The sequence below is a fragment of the Chiloscyllium punctatum genome, chromosome 9, assembly GCF_047496795.1.
Source record: "Chiloscyllium punctatum isolate Juve2018m chromosome 9, sChiPun1.3, whole genome shotgun sequence".
Taxonomy (NCBI): Eukaryota; Metazoa; Chordata; class Chondrichthyes; order Orectolobiformes; family Hemiscylliidae; genus Chiloscyllium; species Chiloscyllium punctatum.
The window spans coordinates 126,262,120-126,283,243 of NC_092747.1; the positions used below are offsets into that span (position 1 = coordinate 126,262,120).

Consider the following 21,124-nt stretch of genomic DNA (forward strand, 5'->3'; position numbering starts at 1 on the left):
TGCCGATGCCAGCAGAGATGTGGATGTACCCAGAAATTGGATTAGATATTACTCGTTCCATATCTTGAGGTCTTCAGAATTCCAAAAATAGAAAGTACTGAGAATAAGAAATATAAAGTTTGGCAGCCAAGGTTGAGCTACATGGCTTAGTTCTAAAAGAAGAATCATTTCAGACTCAATATTAACTATTTTTGTCTCTTCACAGATGCTGCCAGACTTGCTGAGTTTTTCCAGCATTTTATGTGCTTCCGTTCTCCAGCAATCACAGTATATTGTTTTTATTGCCAAGTTGAGGTGCTACACTTTGGATGAACTGTGTGTCAGCTTTGTGTGAAAGTAGTTCTGACTTGTCTTCGACTTCTCCTCTAACACTATTTTGTTTGGTCACTTCCAGCGTTGTTGGACCCCTCTGTCCCCAAGGCTTTCTTTGAAACGCATCTGAATGTTACCCATCTTTTTTCTAGAGACTAGAAGGTCAAGAGCCATGGAATCATAGAGATGTACAGCACAGAAACAGACCCTTCGGTCCAACTCGTCCATGCCAACCATCCTAACCCAATCTAGTCCTATTTGCCAGCACTTCGCCCATATCCCTCCAAACCCTTCCTATTCATGTACACATCCAGGTGCTTTTTAAATGTTGTTATTGTACCAGCCTCCACCACTTCCTCTGGCAGTTCATTCCATACTCATACCACCCTCTGCGTGAAAAAATTGCCCTTAGGTCTCTTTTATATCTTTCCCCTCTCACCCTAAACCTATGCCCTCTAGTTCTGGTCTCCCCGATCCCAGGGAAAAGACTTTGCCTATATACCCTATCTATGCCCCTCATAATTTTATAATGATGGAATTTTTAAAAATATCTAGAAATGCAGTCATGCACAACTGACCTTTTTTCCCCCCAGCACCTGTGATATTTTTTCTTCTATTAACCACTGTCAGTAAATCACCCATGTTTCCAACTGAAATAATTTATGTACAGAGCCCAGTAGTGGCTATGTAGACCATCAGAGGTGAGTAGATGGAGTTTTTTTATTTAATATATCCCGAAGTGCTCTTACACACGATTTTCCCCACATCACGTTTTTTTTAACATTTATTAACCACGAAGAATGAATCACCCATATTTTTCAATTGATTAATTTACATGTAAAGCCCATTGGGCCAGATTGAGTGTCTTTTTCCACCGGGATGCCCCTACAACTGGTGATTGTATTTTCACCGTCAGCCTGGTATTTTTTTTGGCGTCTATTAACCGTCACCAGTAAATCACACCCTTAACTGAATAATTTAGGTACAAAGGCTGTTCGAGGGCAGTGTGGGGTGAAGTAAAGGAGAGAGGTGCAGTACTGTACCTGGCTGTCAGTGCGAGTTGGACCTGTCATTCCCGCCCTCAGGGAGGCTGCCCGCGAAGAGGAGGGCGGGAGGTGGGGCCTTGTCTCGTGGAAGATGACGCTGGAGGGCGGGAGGCGGGACTGTGCTCTGGTGGGAGACAGCGGAGGCGGGCAGGAGGCGGGGCCTTACCTCGTGGAAGATGACTCTAGAAGGCGGGAGGCGGGGCCTTGTCTTGTGGAAGATGACGATGGAGGGCGATAGGCTGTCCGCGCGGAGGAAGGTAGAAGGCGGGGCCTTGCTCTGGTGGGAGACAGCGGAGGAGGGCAGGAGGCGGGGCCTTGCTCTGTTGGAAGATGGCGGCTGGCGACTGGAACGCGGTGCACATTCCACGGCCGGGCTCGTGCTGCAGCGTAGCCGCGCCGCCCGCGTGCTGGTGGCCGCACACAGGTAGCTGCAGCGACACGAGCTTCCCGCCCAACGGTCAGAGTGTGCAGCCCAGTGCTCGCTCACTCACTCAGTTAGTCAGTCCCACATTAACTCGGAAACATTTGATCGGGTACCGGAATGGGGAAAGCTGGGACCGTTTTAATGTCCCGCGTGTGCGAGCTTCGCTTCTGCAGCGAAATATCTTTTAGGGTTTTATCTGGCAGCATTGGCGGAGGGAGGAAACCCAGTTAACATTTCAAATCCAGTGACTCTTGCAAACCCTGTGGGTAGAGACCCACTAGGTTTGATTTAATTCAGTTTATATTTCCGTGGGTAACGTGTCCTCCTGTCACTCTATCTTTCTCTCCCTCCCTCAATGACCTAAGTTTTACTGTAATCGTGAATGTTTTACATAACACGTGTTCAGCTTTTTTAAACAATGCTGGAAATGCTCAGCAATTCTGCGATCACTTCTGAGAAATAAATAGTGGGTGATAGTTGATGATGGCCTCAATATTGTCTTCTGCCCTGCATAATGACCTAGAAAACTATATTTTTGGGGGGAGAGGGAACAGATAAGGATGGGAATTTTCTCGCTCAGTAGTAGCATGTTACAGTGTACAATTCTGGTCTCCTTCCTATGGGAATGATGTTATGAAACTTGAAAGGATTCAGAAAAGATTTACAAGGATGTTGCCAGGGTTGGAGGATTTGAGTTACAGGGAAAGGCTGAACAGGCTGGGACTGTTTTCCCTGGAGCGTCGGAGGCCGAGGGGGTGACCTTATAGAGGTTTACAAAATTGAGGGGCATGGAGAGGGTGAATAGGCAAAGTCTTTTCCCTGGCATTGAGGAGTCCAGAACTACAGGGCATAGGTTTAGGGTGAGAGAGGATAGATATAAAAGAGACCTTAGGGCAAATTTTCACTCAGAGAGTGGTCCGTGTATGGAATGAGCTGCCAGAGGAAGTGGTGGAGGCTGGTACACATAGCATTTAAAAGGCATCTGAATTGGTATATGAATTGGAAGGGTTGAGAGGGATATGCCTGAAATGCTGGCAAATGGGACTAGATTTATTTAGGATATCTGGTCAGTGTGGACGAGTTGGACTGAAGGGTCTATTTCCATGCTGTACAGCTGTTAACGTGCACACTGTTTTGATTCACTACAAATAACTGGATGATTTATTTACACCTCCCCTACAATTCAAACTGAAATTGGCATCTCAAATTTAACCTAGTTGGAAGTTTTAAGAAATTGCTGGATTTCATGCTGATTCCCAATTAGGAATTAGGGCTGATGCTTCAAAGTCCCCTCTTTATGACCTGCAACAGGACTTAGCTTCTCTAGGCCAGAAAGGAAACATCTGAAATTGGAATTTCATCCCTCCAGGTTATAAACTGCTATAAAGACTTTTAAAATTTAAATATATTTATTTCTTTCTTATCCCTCTCGTACTCTACTTTTATTTCAACGATTTTTTTTTACCAAATTTAATTCTAAATCCTGCTGCTAGTAAGTCAGGCAATATCTGTGTGTTTTCTATAGATGCTGCATGATCTGAGCATTGCAACATTTCCTGTTTTCAGTTTGATTTCAGCTTTTTTCTTTTATTTGTATTTGTCTCAGCTATGTTGGCTGAATTGTTACCGCACTCATCTGAGGAAAGCCTGTGGTTCAAGATTTTGAACATAAACGAAGCCTATACTCCTGATGAGTATATTGGCTTAGCTACAGTGGCATTATTTTGAGAGTAATTGTGGAAAGCAGCCAGTGTCCTGGGCAATATGTATTTTTCGATTCAAGAATGGCAACTTGTATTTATATAGTATTTTCAATGAAGTAAAGATCCCAAGTGCTTATCAAAAAACATTATCTGGTGCAATTTAACATTATCAAGTTTCACTATCCCAAAAAGAGTCTAATGAGCATCTTGAAAGTAAGATCAGAAGCAGAAACATGGCTATAAATGAGTCGTAATGCTGGAACAGATTACAAAGCTAAAGAGGGGCTGAGACCACAGAGGAGATTATTGAACTCCAGGTATTTCTGGACCAGGATCCAAAAATCCCAGATGAATGTAGATCAGCTTGCAGGCAAGTGAACAGGACTTGTGACAGAGGAGAATTTAAGTATGAGTGTTTTGAATGAGTCAAAGTTTGTTATTGAATTGATGGGAAGCCAACCAGAAGGGTATCTGAGCAGGTAAATCTGGAGGTGATGAGCTGAGATCTGGGAAAACTATATTTAGGGGAGTGGGTGGTCTTGATGAGGGTGAAGATTATAGGATCAGAAACTTGGAATCGATCGTAGGATGTCATGGTTGTCCCTGAAATTGTAATCCAGAAATCCAGGCTAATTCTGTTGGGAAATGGGTTCAAATCCTGCCATGGCAGATGGCAAAATTTGAATTCATGTTTTAAAACAAAACCTGGAGTTAAAAACTAGCTGAGTAGTAACTATGTAACCATTAGGCAAAAGTGAGGACTGCAGATGCTAGAAATCAGAGTCTAGATTAAAGTGGTGCTGGAAAAGTCCTGCTCCTCGGATGCTGCCTGACCTGCTGTGCTTCTCCAGCACCACTCTAATCTAGACTATGCAACCATTGTCAGTTGTTGTAAAAACTCATCTAGTTCAATAATGCCCTTTCAAGAAAGAAATCTGTTGTCCTTACCTGGTCGAGCCTGCATATGACTCCAGTCCCACAGTAATGTCTTAATAGCTTTCTGGACAATTGGGGATGAACGACAAAAGTTGGCCCAGCCAGCAAAGCCTATCTCATGAATGAATAGAAACACAGCTAGAGAGTCAGTAGGTAGAGGATGAAATTTGTATTGTGGACTCAAATTAATGACATCATTCTCCCATGTATTCAACTGTCGGAAATTTTTATTTGTGTGGCTACTCTGCTGCTCATCATTATGACAATTCGAGGATACTGGAGGAGGTGTAAGATGGTGGTTAGATATGGTTTGAATCATCACAGGACATATAGAATCTCACTTGTTCGTGGATGATATGGCCAAGAATACACTATGAATTACATTGTTGAGGAACTGAAATGGACCCTTGAGGTTCTTCAGAGGTAATGGAAACAAGAAGATAAACAATTTCAGGAGCTTTTTGTAGCTGTGACTAAATAGATCCCGTCGTTAGTGTCAAATATTGATCCCAGACTGTGTACCTGTGTGAGCTGTGTTCTAACCAAATAGTTTATATTTTCTATACAGTTATAGGGAACAAAAAACAGTTATGGAGTAACATTTCCATTTTTTTCTCAGAAGAAACCTGAAGATGTCATGACCTGTAATGGGATGTTTGCTTTGCAATGTTCCTCACTGAACTCTGCATCAAACCTTTCATCAGTTGAAATGTTTTGTTATTTTTAGAAATAAAAAGTACGGTTTCTCTTTATTTAGTGTTTCCTCAACCTCATTGTCAGTGATATTCAAAACATGAAATCATTTATCCTGTTGCAAGTATTGGAATCATACCTGCTACGAGTAAAATATTATATGATGCCATAGATAAAACTGTTTAACCATGGAACTCTGTTTTTGCCAGTTTTGCCATTGGTTTTGTCAGTGCAAGGTAATTTTCACTACACATCCTATCCAAGTCTAGACAGGAATCTGACAGACTGTTTTGGTAAGAGGTTTGACATTTTCCCATAGTGTACACATTTAACAAATTGTAGGTTTCAATAAATACCCATTTTAAAAACTTTACAATGTAAATTCAGTGTTAAAACCAGTAATTGCATCCTGTTATCTCCTAATATACAAGTCATGGTTGTAGCGGACATATTATGGAGAAAATATTGTTTTGTTTAACTTTTTGTCTTACTTTCGTCAGGACCTTGCGCAAGAATAAGGGGTAAACCAACATAGGGAACATAGTAGGCAGGCACTGATTGGACCAAAGGGTCTGTTTCCATGCTGTATCCACATGAAAGGATAGTTTCTTTATGTACCCTTTTCCCCCCTGGTTAGGGATTCTATAGAAATAGTGGACAAGGTCTGAGAATTTGAGCCAGACTGTTCAGGGGAGATGTTAGGAAGCACTTCTATAAAGAGGATGTTAGATATTTGGAACTTTCTTCTACAAAGGCAGTGTCTGTTTGATCAGTTGTTAATTTTAAATCTGAGAGAGACTTTTGTTAAACAGAGTTATTAAGGGATGGGCCGAAGGCAGGTATATGGTGTTAGGACACATCCACCATGATCTCACTGAATAGGGGAACAGACTCAAGGGGATGAGTGGGCTACTCTTGTTCCTATCTCTAAACCTCAGTAACTAAAACAGCTACAGTTTTGTAGATGGCCTGTGGAAAATTTCCATTAAAAACAGCTTAGGTAATATAGTATGCATAGATGGTTTGCAATGCAGTCAAAATTTTTGGCATAGGTTTTTCTGAATGTCCCTTGGGAAAGGAAGCTATAGATTGATCCATTAGATGGTATGCCCAAGAAAGCATTCCTTATACTGTATTTCCTCATGGTATTCAAATTTGGAGCTTAAGTGTAAGTGACGATTTAATGTCCTCTGGATACTTTGGGATATTTAGTGTTCAGTAATTTAGTTGCCAGAATATTTTTATAGTGAAACCATTTGGTAAACTGGAGAAAGTCCTTTTGTTTTGGTTTAATCCTTATTCTTAGAACTGATTGTTTTCTTTAAATGAAAGTTATGTCTCTTTGGGTTGATTCATATGGATTAGAATCAAGCAAATATAAATGATAGAATTCGCCTTCTTTTATTTTAGATGGATACATACAAGACCTTGTGGCAGCTTGTGAAAATACCTTAAAAGCTTTAAGTAATAAGCTTCTTACAACAGAACTTGATATCTTGGGTTCTCTGTTATATGTTTTCCATAACCGGTTACGTCAGCACAAACCTTATTGTGCATTGAAACAGGTTAGTATTTGTGTTAAAATTAAATCTTACGCTTTAATAAAATCAATTGTACGTTAATCGAGTGCTTGTTTGTTTGTATTATTAAATTAATTGTTCAGTATGGGTGTGAAGGGAAGTGATGGAAAAGTGTATAAAATTAGTTTTGAAATTGATGCAGTTTGTTGTCATTTATGTATTTAATTCAAATATAAGTTACATTGTTTCTGTTCATTTGAAGTTATTTATTTTATTAATATGGATGTAGGTTTGCTCACTGAGCTAGAAGGTTTATTTTTTGACGTTTCGTCACCATGCTAGGTAACATCGTCAGTCAGCCTTCAGACGAAGCACTGCTGATAATTCCTGCTTTGTATTTATATGTTTGGGTTTCTTTGGGTTGGTGATGTCACTGCCTATGGTTTATTGACTTGCACATTGACTTGGACCTCATTTGCCACCCCCTGAGAAAAAGAACCAGAAATTACATCACCAACCTAAAGAAACCCAAACATATAAATAGAAAGCAGGAAACATCAGCAGTGCTTTGTCCGGAAGCTCACTGAATATATTACCTAGTATGGTGACAAAACATCTGGAAATGAACCTTCCAGCTCAGCGAGCAAACCTACATCCAGAACCTCAACCTGAGTTACAAATATTCTCAAAACTCACTATTTTATTAATATTTTTAGGTTGAACAATGTGTGAAGCGTTTGCACAATATGCAACTTGAAGGTTCGATTCAAGATCTGATTGAGTTGTGTCCAAGGTAATTTGTGAAGCAAAATTGAAATAGCATATGTTATTCTGCAGTTTTAGGCATATATGAGAGAGTGTGAAACAATAAAAAAACCACAAGCCAGTTAGTTTGACATTAATTAAATATTGGGAAATGCTGAAATCTATTAAGGGAGTCTTAATAATGCACTTGACACATTATGATATAATTGAGCAGTTATGGTTTTATAAAAGGTAAATTGTTTGTAAAAGCTATTCAAGTCTATTAAGGATATAACATAGGATAGACACAGGGAAATTAGTAGACATCATAAATTTGAATTGCCCAAACGCATTCTAAAAGATTTCACAAGAGAGTTAAGAGGCAAAATGATGGTTTGTGGACTGAGACTATATGTTAGAAAGGACGGAAAATTAATGGGTGGGTAACAGTGGAGGAATAAATGAGGCTGTTTCAAGCTGACAGCTATAACGAGTGGAGGGTCACAAAGAACATTACAAGTTTCTTATCAAAGATTGGTGGCTTAGAAAAAGAGACTGGGTCCAAGTTTGCTTACAATATAAAGCTAGTTTGAAATGTAGCTGTGATGTAATGGAAAAGTATGCCAGGAGTGGGCAACAAGGCAGAGGGTGGAATGTGGTATGTTAATCACTTTTGTCATCATAATAATAAAAAGGATTTTTTTATTAAAGGCTTGAAACTTGAAAATGTTGACACCAGGAGATACTTGCATAAAGAGTTATACAGTCTTTGATCCAATGTATAAAAGTGGATAAATCCCCAGGACTTGATCAGGTGTACCCTAAAACACTGTGGGAAGCTAGAGAAGTCATTGCTGGGCCCCTTCCTGAGAAATTTGTATCATAGATAGTCACAGGTGAGGTGCCAGAAGACTGGAGTTTGGCTAATGTGGTGCCAGTAATTAAGAAAGGCAGTAATGACAAGCCAGGGAACTGACAAGTCTGGTGAGCCAGACGTAATTGGTGGGCAAGTTGTTGGAAGGAATCCTGAGGGACAGCATGTGCTTGTATTTGGAAAGGCAAGTACTGATTTAGGGATAGTCTGTGGTTTTGTGTGTGGGAAGTCATGTCGCATGAACTTGATTGAGATTTTTGAAGAGGTAACAGAGAATTGAGAAGGGCAGAGCAATAGACGTGATCTATATGGACTTCAGTAAGACATTCGACAAGGTTCCCCATGGAGACTGGTTAGCAAGATTAGATCTCATGGGATATGGGGAGAGCTAGCTATTTGGTTACAGAACTGGCTCAAAGGTAGAAGACAGAGGGTGGTGATGGAGGGTTGTTTTTCAATCTGGAGGCCTGTGATCAGTAGAGTGCCACAAGAATTGGTGCTGGGTCCACTATTTTTCGTCATTTATTTAAATGATTTGGGTGTGAGTGTAAGAGGTATAGTTAGTAAGTTTGTAAGTTTGCAGATGACACCAAAATTGGGAGTGTAGTGGACAGCGAAGAATCTTGATCAGATGGGCTGAGGTGTGGCAAATGGAGTTTAATTTAGAATAATGTTGAGATGCTGCATTTTGGGAAAGCAAATCTTAGCAGGACTTGCACACTTACTGGTAAGGTCCTAGGGAGTGTTGCTGAGCAAAGAAACCTTGCAATGCAGGTTCATAGCTCCTTGAAAGTAGAGTTGCAAGTAGATAGGAGTCATGATTAGGAGATGTCAGTGTTGGACTGGGGTGTACAAAGTTTAAAAATCACACAACACAAGGTTATAGTCCAACAGGTTTAATTGGAAGCACTAGCTTTCGGAGTGAAACTCCTTCATCAGGTGAAGGATTGTCCCTCTGAAAGCTAGTGCTTCCAAGTAGATAGGATAATGAAGAAGGCATTTGGTATGATTTCCTTTATTGGTCAGAGTAATGAGTATAGGAGTTGGGAGGTCATATTCCGGCTGTACAGGACATTGGATAAGCCACTTTTGGAATATTGCATGCAATTCTGGTTGTCTTCCTATCGGAAAAAAAGTTGTGAAACATGAAAGGGTTCAGAAAAGATTTACAAGGATGTTGCTAGGGTTGGAAGATTTGAGCAGTAGGGAAAGGTTGAATAGGCTGGGGCTGTTTTTCCTGGAGCGTCAGAGGCTGAGGGGTAACCTTATAGAAGTTTATAAAATCACAAGAGACATGGATAGGATAAATAGACAGAGTCTTTTCCCTGGGGTCGGGGAGTCCAGAACTGGAGTGCATAGGTTTAGGGTGAGAGAAAAGATATAAAAGAGACCCAAGGGGCAACTTTTTCACGCAGAGGGTGGGACGTGTGTTTGGAATGAGTTGCCAGAGGAAGTGGTGGAGGCTAGTCCAATTGCAACTTTTAAAAGGTATCTGGATGAGTATATGAATAGGAAGGGTTTGGAGGGATACGGGCTGGGTGCTGGCAAGTGGGACTAGATGAGGTTGGGATATCTGGTTGGCATGGGCGAGTTGGACCGAAGGGTCTTTTTCTGTGCTGTACATCTCTATGACTCTAGTCCATGCTGACCATGCTCACAAACAAAACTAGTCCCATCTGCCTACATTTTGCCCAGATCCCTTCAAACCTTTCCTATTCATGAACTTATCCAAATGTCTTTTAAGCATTGTAACTATACCTGCATTCTCCACTTCCTCTGGCAGTTCATTCTACACACAAACGATATTGTGTAAAAAGTTGCCCTATTATCCTTTTAAAATCTTTCTCCTCTTTCCTTAAAAATATACCCCTAGTTTTGAATACCCCCACCTTGGGTAAAAGACCGTTGATATTCATGTTATCGATTCTCCTCATGACCTTGTAAACCTCTAAGGTTACCCCTCAACCATCGATGCTCCAGTGAAAAATGTCCCGGCTTACCTTTAAACTCCATCTACTACTCCTCAGCCCATTGACTCAGTGATCAAAATCTCTTTGTAATCTTAGATAAACTTCTTCGCTGCCCATTATAGATTAAGTTTGGTGTCATTTGCAATGTTATATTCTCATCCAGATCATCTGTGTAAATGACAAATTGGCAATCCCTGTGCAATACTGCTGGTCATGGACCTCCACTCCACTCCAAAACAACAATCCTCCTCCACCTCCATCTGTCTCCTACCATCGTGCCAATTTTATATCCAATTGGCAAGCTCGCCCTGAATCCCATGTGAGCTAACTTTACTAAATAGTCTACAATGCGGAACCTCACCACTGGCTTTACAAAAGTCCAAGTAAACAACATCTTCCGTTCTGCCCTCGTCAATTCGTTTTGGTTATTTCTTCACAAAACTAAAATCATGTTTGTGAGACATGATTTCCCTCGCCCAAAACCATGCTGATAATCCCTAATCATTCTTTCCTCCTCCAAATGCATGTGACTCCTTTCTTTCACCTCCAACAACTTACCGGCCACTGATGTCAGACTCTCAAGTCGGTAGTTCCCAGGTTTCTTCTTACAGCCTTTCTTAAATAAAGGCATGACATTAGGCACCCTCCAGTCCACCGGCACTCCACCCTAACTTCCCAATCTAGTCCCACCTGCCAGCACCCGGCCCATATCCCTCCAAACCCTTCCTATTCATATACCCATCCAAATGTCTCTTAAATGTTGCAATTGTACCAGCCTCCACCACATCCTCTGGCAGCTCATTCCATACACGTACCACCCTCTGCGTGAAAAAGTTGCCCCTTAGGTCTCTTTTATATCTTTCCTCTCTCACCCTAAACCTATGTCCTCTTGTTCTGGACTCCCCGACCCCAGGGAAAAGACTTTATCTATTTATCCTATTCATGCCCCACATAATTTTGTAAACCCCTATAAGGTCACCCCTCAGCCTCCGACGCTCCAGGGAAAACATCCCCAGTCTGTTCAGCCTCTCCCTATCGCTCAGATCCTCCAACTCTGGCAACAGCCTTGTAAATCTTTTCTGAACCCTTTCAAGTTTCACTACATCTTTCCGATAGGAAGGAGACCAGAATTGCACACAATATTTCAACAGTGGCTTAACCAATGTCCTGTACAGCCGCAACATAACCTCCCAACTCCTGTACTCAGTACTCTGACCAATAAAGGAAAGCATACCAAAACGCCTTCTTCACTATCCTATCTACCTGCGACTCCACTTTCAAGGAGCTATGAACCTGCTCTCCAAGGTCTCTTTGTTCAGCAACACTCCCTAGGACCTTACCATTAAGTGTGTAAGTCCCGCTAAGATTTGCTTTCCCAAAATGCAGCATCTCTCATTTACCTGAATTAAACTCCATCTGCCACTTCTCAGCCCATTGGCCCATCTGGTGCAGATCCTGTTGTAATCTGAGGTAGCCCTCTTTGCTGTCCACTATATCTCCAATTTGGTGTCATCTGCAAACTTACTAACTTTACCTCTTATGCTCGCATCCAAAACATTTATGTAATTGACAAAAAGTAGTGAACCCAGCACCGATCCTCGTGGCGCTCCACTGGTCACAGGCCTCCAGTCTGAAAAACAACCCTGCACCACCACCCTCTGTCTTCTACTTTTGAGCCAGTTCTGTACCCAAATGGCTAGTTCTCCCTGTATTCCATGAGATCTAACCTTGCTAACCAGTCTTCTATGGGGAACTTTGTTGAACGTCTTACTGAAGTCCATATAGATCACATCTACTGCTCTGCCCTTATCAATCTTCTTTGTTACTTCTTCAAAAAACTCAATCAAGTTTGTGAGACATGATTTTCCATGCACAAAGCCATGTTGACTAACCCGAATCAGTCCTTGCCTTTCCAAATACATGTACATCCTGTCCCTTAGGATTCCCTCCAACAACTTGCCCACCACTGAGGTCAGACTCACGAGTCTATAGTTCCCTAGCTTGTCTTTACCACCCTTCTTAACAGTGGCACCATGTTTGCCAACCTCCAGTCTTCTGGCACCTCACCTGTTACTATCGATACAAATATCTCAGCAAGAGGCCCAGCCATCACTTTTCTAGCTTCCCACAGAGTTCTCGGATGCACCTGATCAGGTCCTGGTGATTTATCCACTTTTATGTGTTTCAAGACATCCAGCACTTCCTCCTCTGTAATCTGGACATTTTGCAAGATGTCACTATCTATTTACCTACAGTCTATATCTTCCATATCCTTTTCCACAGTAAATGCTGTGGGAGGCACGTTGGCACAATGGTTAGCACTGCTGCCTCACAGTGCCAGAGACCCAGGTTCAATTCCTACCTCAGGTGACTAACTGTGTGGAGTTTGCACATTCTCCCAGTATCTGTGTAGATTTCCTCCAAGTGCTCCGGTTTCCTCCCACAGTCCAAAAATGTGCAGGTGAGGTGAATTGGCCATGATAAATTGTCCATGGTGTTTAGGCAAAGAGGTAAATGTAGGGGAATGGGTCTGGGTGGGTTGCACTTCATTGGGTTACTTGTTGGGCCGAAGGGCCTGTTTCCACACTAAGTAATCTAATCTAATCTAAAAAAAATTCATGATGAGAATGAAAAACTGAATAAATTGGGCCACTACTTGAATTGAAACAGATTCTACTGAAGCCTTCGGGTAAACGTTAAAGGGCTGTTTCCTCTAGAGAAATATAAAAGCAAGGGTCATAATCTTGAGTGAATCATTTAGAACTTTGGGAAATTTGTTCAAGCAAACTTGATTTTTTGGAATTCTCTAATCCAGAGGCTTTATCTTTGATTATATTTAAAGTTGATGTGCCTCAGAACATTGAGTGCTAGTGGGTAGTGGACAAGCCAGAAAATCAGTAGTTCATGATCTTATTGAGCAGGCTCAATACATGGTCTATCTATTCCTCCTATTAGTTATGAATTTCATATTGTGACTTTGGTCTTCTTTAAAAATTTAACAGCATGTCTGAGGCACAGAGTGGTAAGACAAAATATATTCCCAGCCAACCAATCCTGGAGTGGATGTCGCTGAAAGTTTTGGGGGGCTGTAAGTTGATGCTGCGTCTGATGGAAATGTGCTGCAAAGCATTTCTGTATCCTTTAACTGTAGTTATATTGCACTGTGTGCATTTTCATAATGAATTTCAATCTGAAATTTGCTTATATTGTAATAGGATCAGTATTTATAATGTAAACCATCTTCAAACCTTAATCATTAGCACAAGAGCTGCATATAATTTTCTAAGGTAGTAGGGCTGGTATAGAGACCACCAGACTTTGATGTTGGGAATGACACGAAACAGGAATTCAAAGCATCTGTATTTATGGTTGACTTTAATCTGCAAATAGATTGGGCAAATCAAATTAGTCACGATACAAAAAAGGATGAATCCCGAGAGTGTTTGCGGGATGATTTTCAGGACTAATATGTTGAGGAGCCAACTAAAGAACGGGCCATCTTAGACTGGGTATTATGCAATGTAAAAAGAATGTTTAGTAATGTAGATGTGAGACACTCCCTTGGGAATAAATAACCATAATATGATAGAATTCTTTATTAAGAATGGGTGTGAGGTAATTGATTCTGAGATTAGTATCCTGAATCCTAATTAGAAAAACTATGATGGTATGAGGCGGAGTTAGCTATGATGGATGGAGAAATGTTACTGAAAGGAGTAATAGTTGATAGGCAATGACAAACATTCGCAGAACGAATGGATGAAATACAAAAATTCTTTATTCCTGTCTAGCACAAGAGTGCAAAGATAACAGTGGCCAAACTGTGCCTCATGAAGGAAATTAATGTTAGATGTGAAAAAAGAGGCATACAATTTGGCAAGTAAAAGCAATAGATTTGAGGATTGGGAACTTTTCAGAAGTCAGCAAAGGAGAACTAATCGATTGAATTAAGCAAAAATTCAAGCATGAGAGTAAGCCCTGCGGGCAGCTTAATTACTGATTGCTGAGCTTTCTGTAAATATGTAAAGAGAACTAGATTGGTGAAAACCAATGTAGGTTTCTTACAATTCGAAACAGGGAAATTTATAATGGGAACAAAAATGGCTAACAAAGTAAATTCATACTTCACTTCGGTCTTCACATGTAGGACATAACTAATGATGGAGAGCGAGGGGTTTAGTGAGAGGGAGGAACTGAAGCAAATCTGTATTTAAGAAAGAGGTATTGGAGAAATTGATGGGATTAAAGGCTAATAAATACCCAGGGTCTGATGATCTACATCCCAGAGTATTTAAGGAAGTAGCCATGGAAATACTGGAAGCATTGATGGTCATCTTTCAAGATTCTCTACACTCTGACTCATTTCCAACAGATTGGAGGGTAGCTAATGTAACCCCGCTATTTAAAAAGTGAAATGGAGATAAAACAGGGAATTATAGACTAGGGAGTCTGATGTCAGTAGTAGAAAGATACTAGACTCCATAATCAAGGATTTTACAACAGAGTACCTTTTTTTAAAAATAATAAGTGGTAGAAGTCGTAACAATGAGAATGGATTTACAGAAGGAAAATCCTTCTTGACAAATCTACTCATTCTTCGAGAATGCATCTAGTAGAGTTGATTGGGGGACCAGTAGATGTGGTTTATTTGGACTTTCAGAAGGCTTTTGACAAAATCCCACATAAGAGATTAATCTGGAAAATTAAAGCAGTTGGAATTGTGATAATATATTGAGATGGAAAAAGATTGGTTGGTAGACAGGAAACAGTAGGAATAAATGGGTCCTTTTCTGAATGGCAGGCAGTGACTTGTGGGGTACTGCAGAGATCAGTACCAGGACCCAACTGTTCACTATATATGTTAATGACTTTGAGGGAACTAAATGCTACAACTTTGTGTCATCTGCAAATTTTGAGATGTATGGAAGGGTAAGCTGTGAGGAGGTAGATATGCTTTAGTGTGATTTGAACAGGTTGAGAGAGTGGATTAAAGGTGTGGCAGATGAAGTATAATGTGGATAAATGTAAGTTTGTCCACTTTGATTGCAAAAATAGAAAGTCAGATTATTATTTCAATGGCTGTAAATTGAGAGAGCAAAATGTCCGAGACTTGGGTGTCCTTGTTCACCAGTCGCTGAAAGTAAACATGCAGTTGAAATAGGCAGTAAAGAAGGCAAACTGTATGTTGGCCTTTGTAGAAAGAAACTTCCAAGTACAGGAACAAGGATGTCTTGCTGCAGTTACATGGAGTATTGGGGAGGCCACACATGGTATGCTGTGTGCAGTTTTGGTCTCCTTATTTGAGGAAGGATGTTCTTGCTGTGGAAGGAGTGCACTGAAAGTTTACCAAATTGATTCGTGGGATGCAGGATGAGGAGTGATCAGTTAGGACTGTGTTCACTGGAGTTTAGAAGGATAAGTGGGGATCTCACTGAAACCTGTAAAATTCTAATAAGTTCTAGACAGATGCAGAAAGGATGTTCCCACTGGTTGGGGAGTCCAGAACTAGGGGTCATATTTTAAGGATAATGGGGAACCCTTTCAGAACTGAGATGAAGAGAAATTTCTTTATCCAGAAAGTGGTGTGCCTGTGGAATTTGCTGCCAGTGTTTCAGGCCACAACATTGTGTTATCAAACAGAAGGTAGAAAAAGCTCTTGTGGCTAAATAGATCAACGGATATGGGGGCAGTATAGGATGAGGACATTGAGCTCGATGATCAGCCATGAACGTATTGAATGGCAGAGGGTTGATTGGCCTTTTTCTGCTACTGTCTTCTATATTTCTAAGTTAGCAACAGATACTGAATTATTAGAGGATGTTTATAACATGTCAAGTACAATAGAAATCATACTAGTACTGATTGCTCTTTCTTTTTGGTTGAACATATTTTGTTTCACTCTCTAGTTGTGTACTGTTTACAGCTAAAATTGACAGCCATTCTGAAATGGATGCTGAGGCATCTGAATTGTGCCATAGGATTTTTCTGTGCATTGTAGTTTGTAGAAATGGCTTATTTTTAATGCGTTTTCAGGTCAAATGGTTGAAATTGTGGAAGACTATTTTAGTCAATGCTATTTTAAGTTACATTATTTGATATGTCTCGACAAATGTTCTCTTTGTATATTTTAAAATGTATTTCTAATTACAGCCAGGCATTATAGATAGGTACAATGTTTCTAACCACAGTCTGTGGTCCAACAAAACATTATGCTTGAATGGCAATTAGTTACATTGGTGTTTCAGCATCTCACCTCTCTACTTCCCAAAGCCCTCAATCCACCTCTTGTTAGCATTCTTCCATTTAAGTGAGATAATGGGCATGGTTTAATTTTGCTATTGGCTGAGAGACCATGTTTGAGTTTTGAATACTTTAATATTTAAATCGGAGTGTTCTTCCAAGAAAATGTTTAATTCCTACTTTTAATTTATTAAGTAGTTGAATTGTGCTGCAGAAAAATCCTTTTGTTTCGATTCTTTCAATATTTGAACAGCAACTGGTTATAATTCCTTAGATAAAATTATTCACTCCATTTTTACAGAGGATTCAAAAACAGATGAAACGCTAAAGAATAGTGATTATGAAGGATGATTATGCAATGGGCTCCCAGCAGTTATAAGGTAAAAACAAGGGCTGCAGATGCTGGAAACCAGATTCTAGATTAGAGTGGTGCTGGAAAAGCACAGCAGTTCAGGTAGCATCCAAGGAGCAGGAAAATCAACGTTTTGGGCAAAAGCTCCTGATGAAGGGCTTTTGCCCAAAATGTCGATTTTTCTGCTCCTCAGATGCTGCCTGACCTGCTGAACTTCGCCAGCACCACTCTAACCTAGAATCCCAGCAGTTATAAGCATTGTTGCCAGTGTTTACAATCGATGGAAAGGAAAATAGAGGTTTAGGGTCAAGTGAAGGATAAGACAAAATGTATTGTATGAATTTAAATCAGAAGGAAGAATTCCAAGTTTGAGACTTTGAATGCTGTCTAATTCAGCAATGAAAGTAAATTTATGTGGCTTAGGGAAAAGGTGGCAAACATTCATGGTGCAAAGAAGACTGGCCAGATGAGAATAGAGTAATTGATATGAGATGGCAAAGCTTAAATTGGGGCTTTAGTGTAGATTGGCTGAGATCGAGAAGGAGTTGGATAACGTTGGGATGAAAGTCAGTTTATGAGAAAATATTGGCTGAGAAGCAATATTCCTTCTTTAGTTGTGCAGAAACAGGCAAGTTTCTATACAAACTGCGCACTAGTTTGTTGTGTGTTGATGCTTCAAATGCTGAACAGCACAAAGTTTAAAAGGCTGTTTTTCAATGAATCTTCTGTGCACTACAAAAAAAAAAGTTTTGTTGATTAGAAGCTGAGTTGGCATTTGAACAGCAGTGTTACAAACCATCTCAAAAAATCTGCAATAGTAAGTCTTTGGGATATCTCAGCTATCTTCCCCACCCCCTAAACCCATATTTCTCTCAGTCCCCTAGCCCACAAACTTCATTCCTGATGAAGAGCTTCTGACTGAAACGTTAATTCTCCTGCTACTCAGATCCTACCTGACCTGCTGTGCTTTTCCAACACCACCCACTCGACTATGAAATTGGTGACCAAGGTCAAAAATGTTGGCTTAGTTGTCTATATTTTGAAGTTCAGCCAAGAGTGGTTAGTGAACAAGCAATTTGACGCGAAGTATGACTTAAAGTTATCAGTAAAAATAGGGGCAAGACTGGATGTTGTGAGTTGTACATGTGGAAGCTGAATCCATGCCTGGGTCTGTGATAGAATGGAGGATACTGGTGGAAATCACTGTTCCTGAAAGGATACAGTTTGGGAAATTTCCTTATGGAGCACGTTTAACTTGATTTGCTGGTCAAAGAAGCCTTTTGAAATAATGTATCCAACATGTTTACCTTCAAAATGCCGCATTCAATTGCATTAAGATGGCACCCATTTTAGTCTTGGTCTGATGCTTATTAAAAATATTCTGGACTGTTGGGTTTCCTTAATTCTAATACATGATAGTTTGACTATTCAATATCTTCGTTGTAAAGAATTTATAGTCCTAAATGTCGTAGTTACAGGATTGCTCAGCAGACTATGGTAAGTGAAAATTTAGTTTGTTGAAGCCATATTTACATTCACTGTCATTTTTAGAAAAATAACTGAAATTTCACTTTTTTTTTCTTTCTAGGATAATGTTTAGAAGTATTGTTTTAAGCCTAGAACTTTTATATGATAAGCTGTTGCTGTTACTGAATGAGGTAACTAAAATTCAAGATATGGCTTACGTGAAGGAGTTTTCCTTCCCTGTTAGCGTCAGGCAATGGCTTGGTCTTTCCTATTGCAATTTCACACAAATGAAGCTGCCAAGTGTTTCAAGTCAGATGAGTGGATTGCTTTCAGATAACTCTGGCTTACTTGATAAATTGTTCGCGGAGACCGAACCTTTATTATTGGAGGATGATCAAAATACAATATTAAAAGAAAATAAAATGACTGATAGCATCACCTCTAAAACAGATCAGATTTCAGATATTGGACCCCCTGAGCAAGGCCATCGTGAGATTGGTGAGTATTTGTGTAATGTTTATTGCAGTAAGTTATTCTGTTGATTTGCCATATAATATTTAATAGTCTAAACTGTATTTTTCCCACAATGACATGTAGTAATATTATATATGTTCTACAAATGTTAATGTTTCAAAAATACAATTTGTTTTGAATTATAATGTATTTTCTTCTGTTGAAGAAACTGGACTTCAGTTGGGATTTGAAATTAAGTCTGTGCAAGTTCAGAGTCACAACAATTCTGAGGTCAGTATGTTTTTATAACTCTTATTAATGCTTTATTCCCATTATGCTCTCTCTGCCCTTGCTCTCTGTCCAGATGCTGACCATTTCCATTTGGCTTACCAGCATGTGCAGTGTTTTGCTTTTAGTGCTGTGAATAAAAGTATGTTTCCCTGTTAATCTACATTCATTTTAAAACTAGCTTTGTTTTTCTTGACTGGACAGAAGTCTCTAAAGGACTTTAATTGCAGCAGATTCCAGAAAAGTAAGCAACTGTTTCCTTTGGATGAGTTTGTGAGGAGGATTGGTGCCACACAGACTTTCAGTGCATTGTGTTGGGAGCTCCAGACAATGTTCCATTGGTTTCGACACCAAAAACTAAAACCTGAAACGTGCCATTTTGGAAATCAGTTTCTCCGGTGTTGCAGGCTTGGAATGGTGGAAACTCATGGTTACAGGTATGTGAGGTAAAGAGGAGGAGCTTAGTAAAGAAGCAAATCATATTCTAACGGTCATAATAGCTTGTGGTAAAACATCCAGCTACAGTTGTTTGACTACAGTTATGATGGCCTGGGTGGTAATAGTCAATAGCCAAAATAAAGAAAGCAAATTGTGTAAAACACCTGTATGAAAACGATAAAAACATTACATGTAATCTGGTCATTACTCTAGACTAAAGCATTTGGTCTGTAGTTGTGGCTTGTTTTACATAATCAAAGCAATAAAGAAGTTTCTGTACAGGTATTGATGCAAATAAAAGTAAACTATGCGTAACTTTGTTTGAGTTGAGATGTGCAACTTTGGGGTCAGTCTCTACATCTTCTCCTGCAATGCCTAATTGGGGTGCTCTAGCCTTTAATCACTGTCTCCTGCCTCACAGAGCTACCATAGCACTAGTATGCCTTTTCCATTTCACATGTCAGCAACCATCCTGACTCACATACTGCTTAAAAAATGAAAGCGGGCCATTCAACCCATCTGATTCATTCCAACATTTATGCCATTCACAAGCCTCAGGAGCTACTTAATTGGCCATTAAATGCTTTTGCAACATCTTGAGATTGAGAAAAGAGCTGTAAAAATGCAAGCTCCTTCTTGAAAATTTGTTTGTTGGATCAGATATAACCAGGTGACTAGTCAGCCTGGTCATACTTAGTGCCTCTTCTCAAATGATGAGTGACTTATTATGTTGATTTAGCATTGAAACGTCAGTGTACCCAGCACAGAAATATTGTCTTCAGGAGGGGAAGGGAAATACTGAGAAAAGGTCTGAAATCAATTCAGAAAATCAACAGAGCATCCGTTGAGAATATTTTTCATCTTTGCACAATCTCAGCATCTAAGTTATTGCATTTAATATTTTGAGCTAGTAAAAAGAATGAGATTTTTCATCTTGTTGCCAAATCATATAGATTTTTAACTGCCTGTCTTCTTTTTCCTTATAAAATATAGTTTCCCAAAGAAGATCAATTTGATAAAAATGTCCGTCTCCAGGTATCTCATTAAAAGATCTCAGGGAAAATTGCATCAAAGTGAAATATTTAAATATCGGAAAACTTCAGTGTCCCCTCTTCAAAACTGTAAGATAAGACGTTCAAAATTGTACAGAAGAAAAGGTTCCTTGCACATGAAGAAACTGAGAAACAGTAGACTTCACACAAAAGAAGGAAGCAAAAGGACATTTAAAACTATTTCACAGTTTGCATTTGACACACAAACTGCCATAAAGAAACAGTGTGTTACTGGAGATTTGCACACTAAACTTGGAAACAGTGGTTTGCATCAGAATGGGAAAACTCTGGCGCTCCCCCTGGTTTCTTTGAGAGGAGGAGGTTCTGCAATTGTGCCAAATACGGAAGATGATATTGATACCATTTTTGCATCAATTGGTGTATAGTTTGTTCTTTCAAATTTAAAAATCGCTGTAAGTGGAAGATTTGACAGTATAAAGTAACTGGAAGCAAACTAAATGCGCATTTCTGTTCATGTTTTTGGAAATAGAATGCTTAATTTATATGTTGCATTTTTGACTCTTCAATTTGAATAACTTTACCAGAAAACTGAGTTTAATAAAAGGAAGGAGAAAAGACGTGGTTCTGTTTTTCCCATCCATAATGAGTGAG

At 39.8% G+C, this 21,124-nt stretch overlaps 1 protein-coding gene across 1 annotated transcript; it reads left to right on the forward strand.

Annotated features, from left to right (window-relative positions):
• Nucleotides 1-1,625: 1,625 nt before the first annotated feature.
• Nucleotides 1,626-21,090, forward strand: nepro (nucleolus and neural progenitor protein). Its single transcript, XM_072578220.1, has 9 exons — nucleotides 1,626-1,782; nucleotides 6,525-6,679; nucleotides 7,351-7,427; nucleotides 13,225-13,356; nucleotides 18,234-18,311; nucleotides 18,403-18,779; nucleotides 18,961-19,025; nucleotides 19,227-19,459; nucleotides 20,454-21,090. Exons 1-9 carry the CDS (start codon nucleotides 1,689-1,691, stop codon nucleotides 20,896-20,898), a joined length of 1,656 nt encoding a protein of 551 aa, XP_072434321.1. The 5' UTR covers nucleotides 1,626-1,688; the 3' UTR covers nucleotides 20,899-21,090.
• The last annotated feature ends 34 nt before the right edge of the window (nucleotides 21,091-21,124 follow it).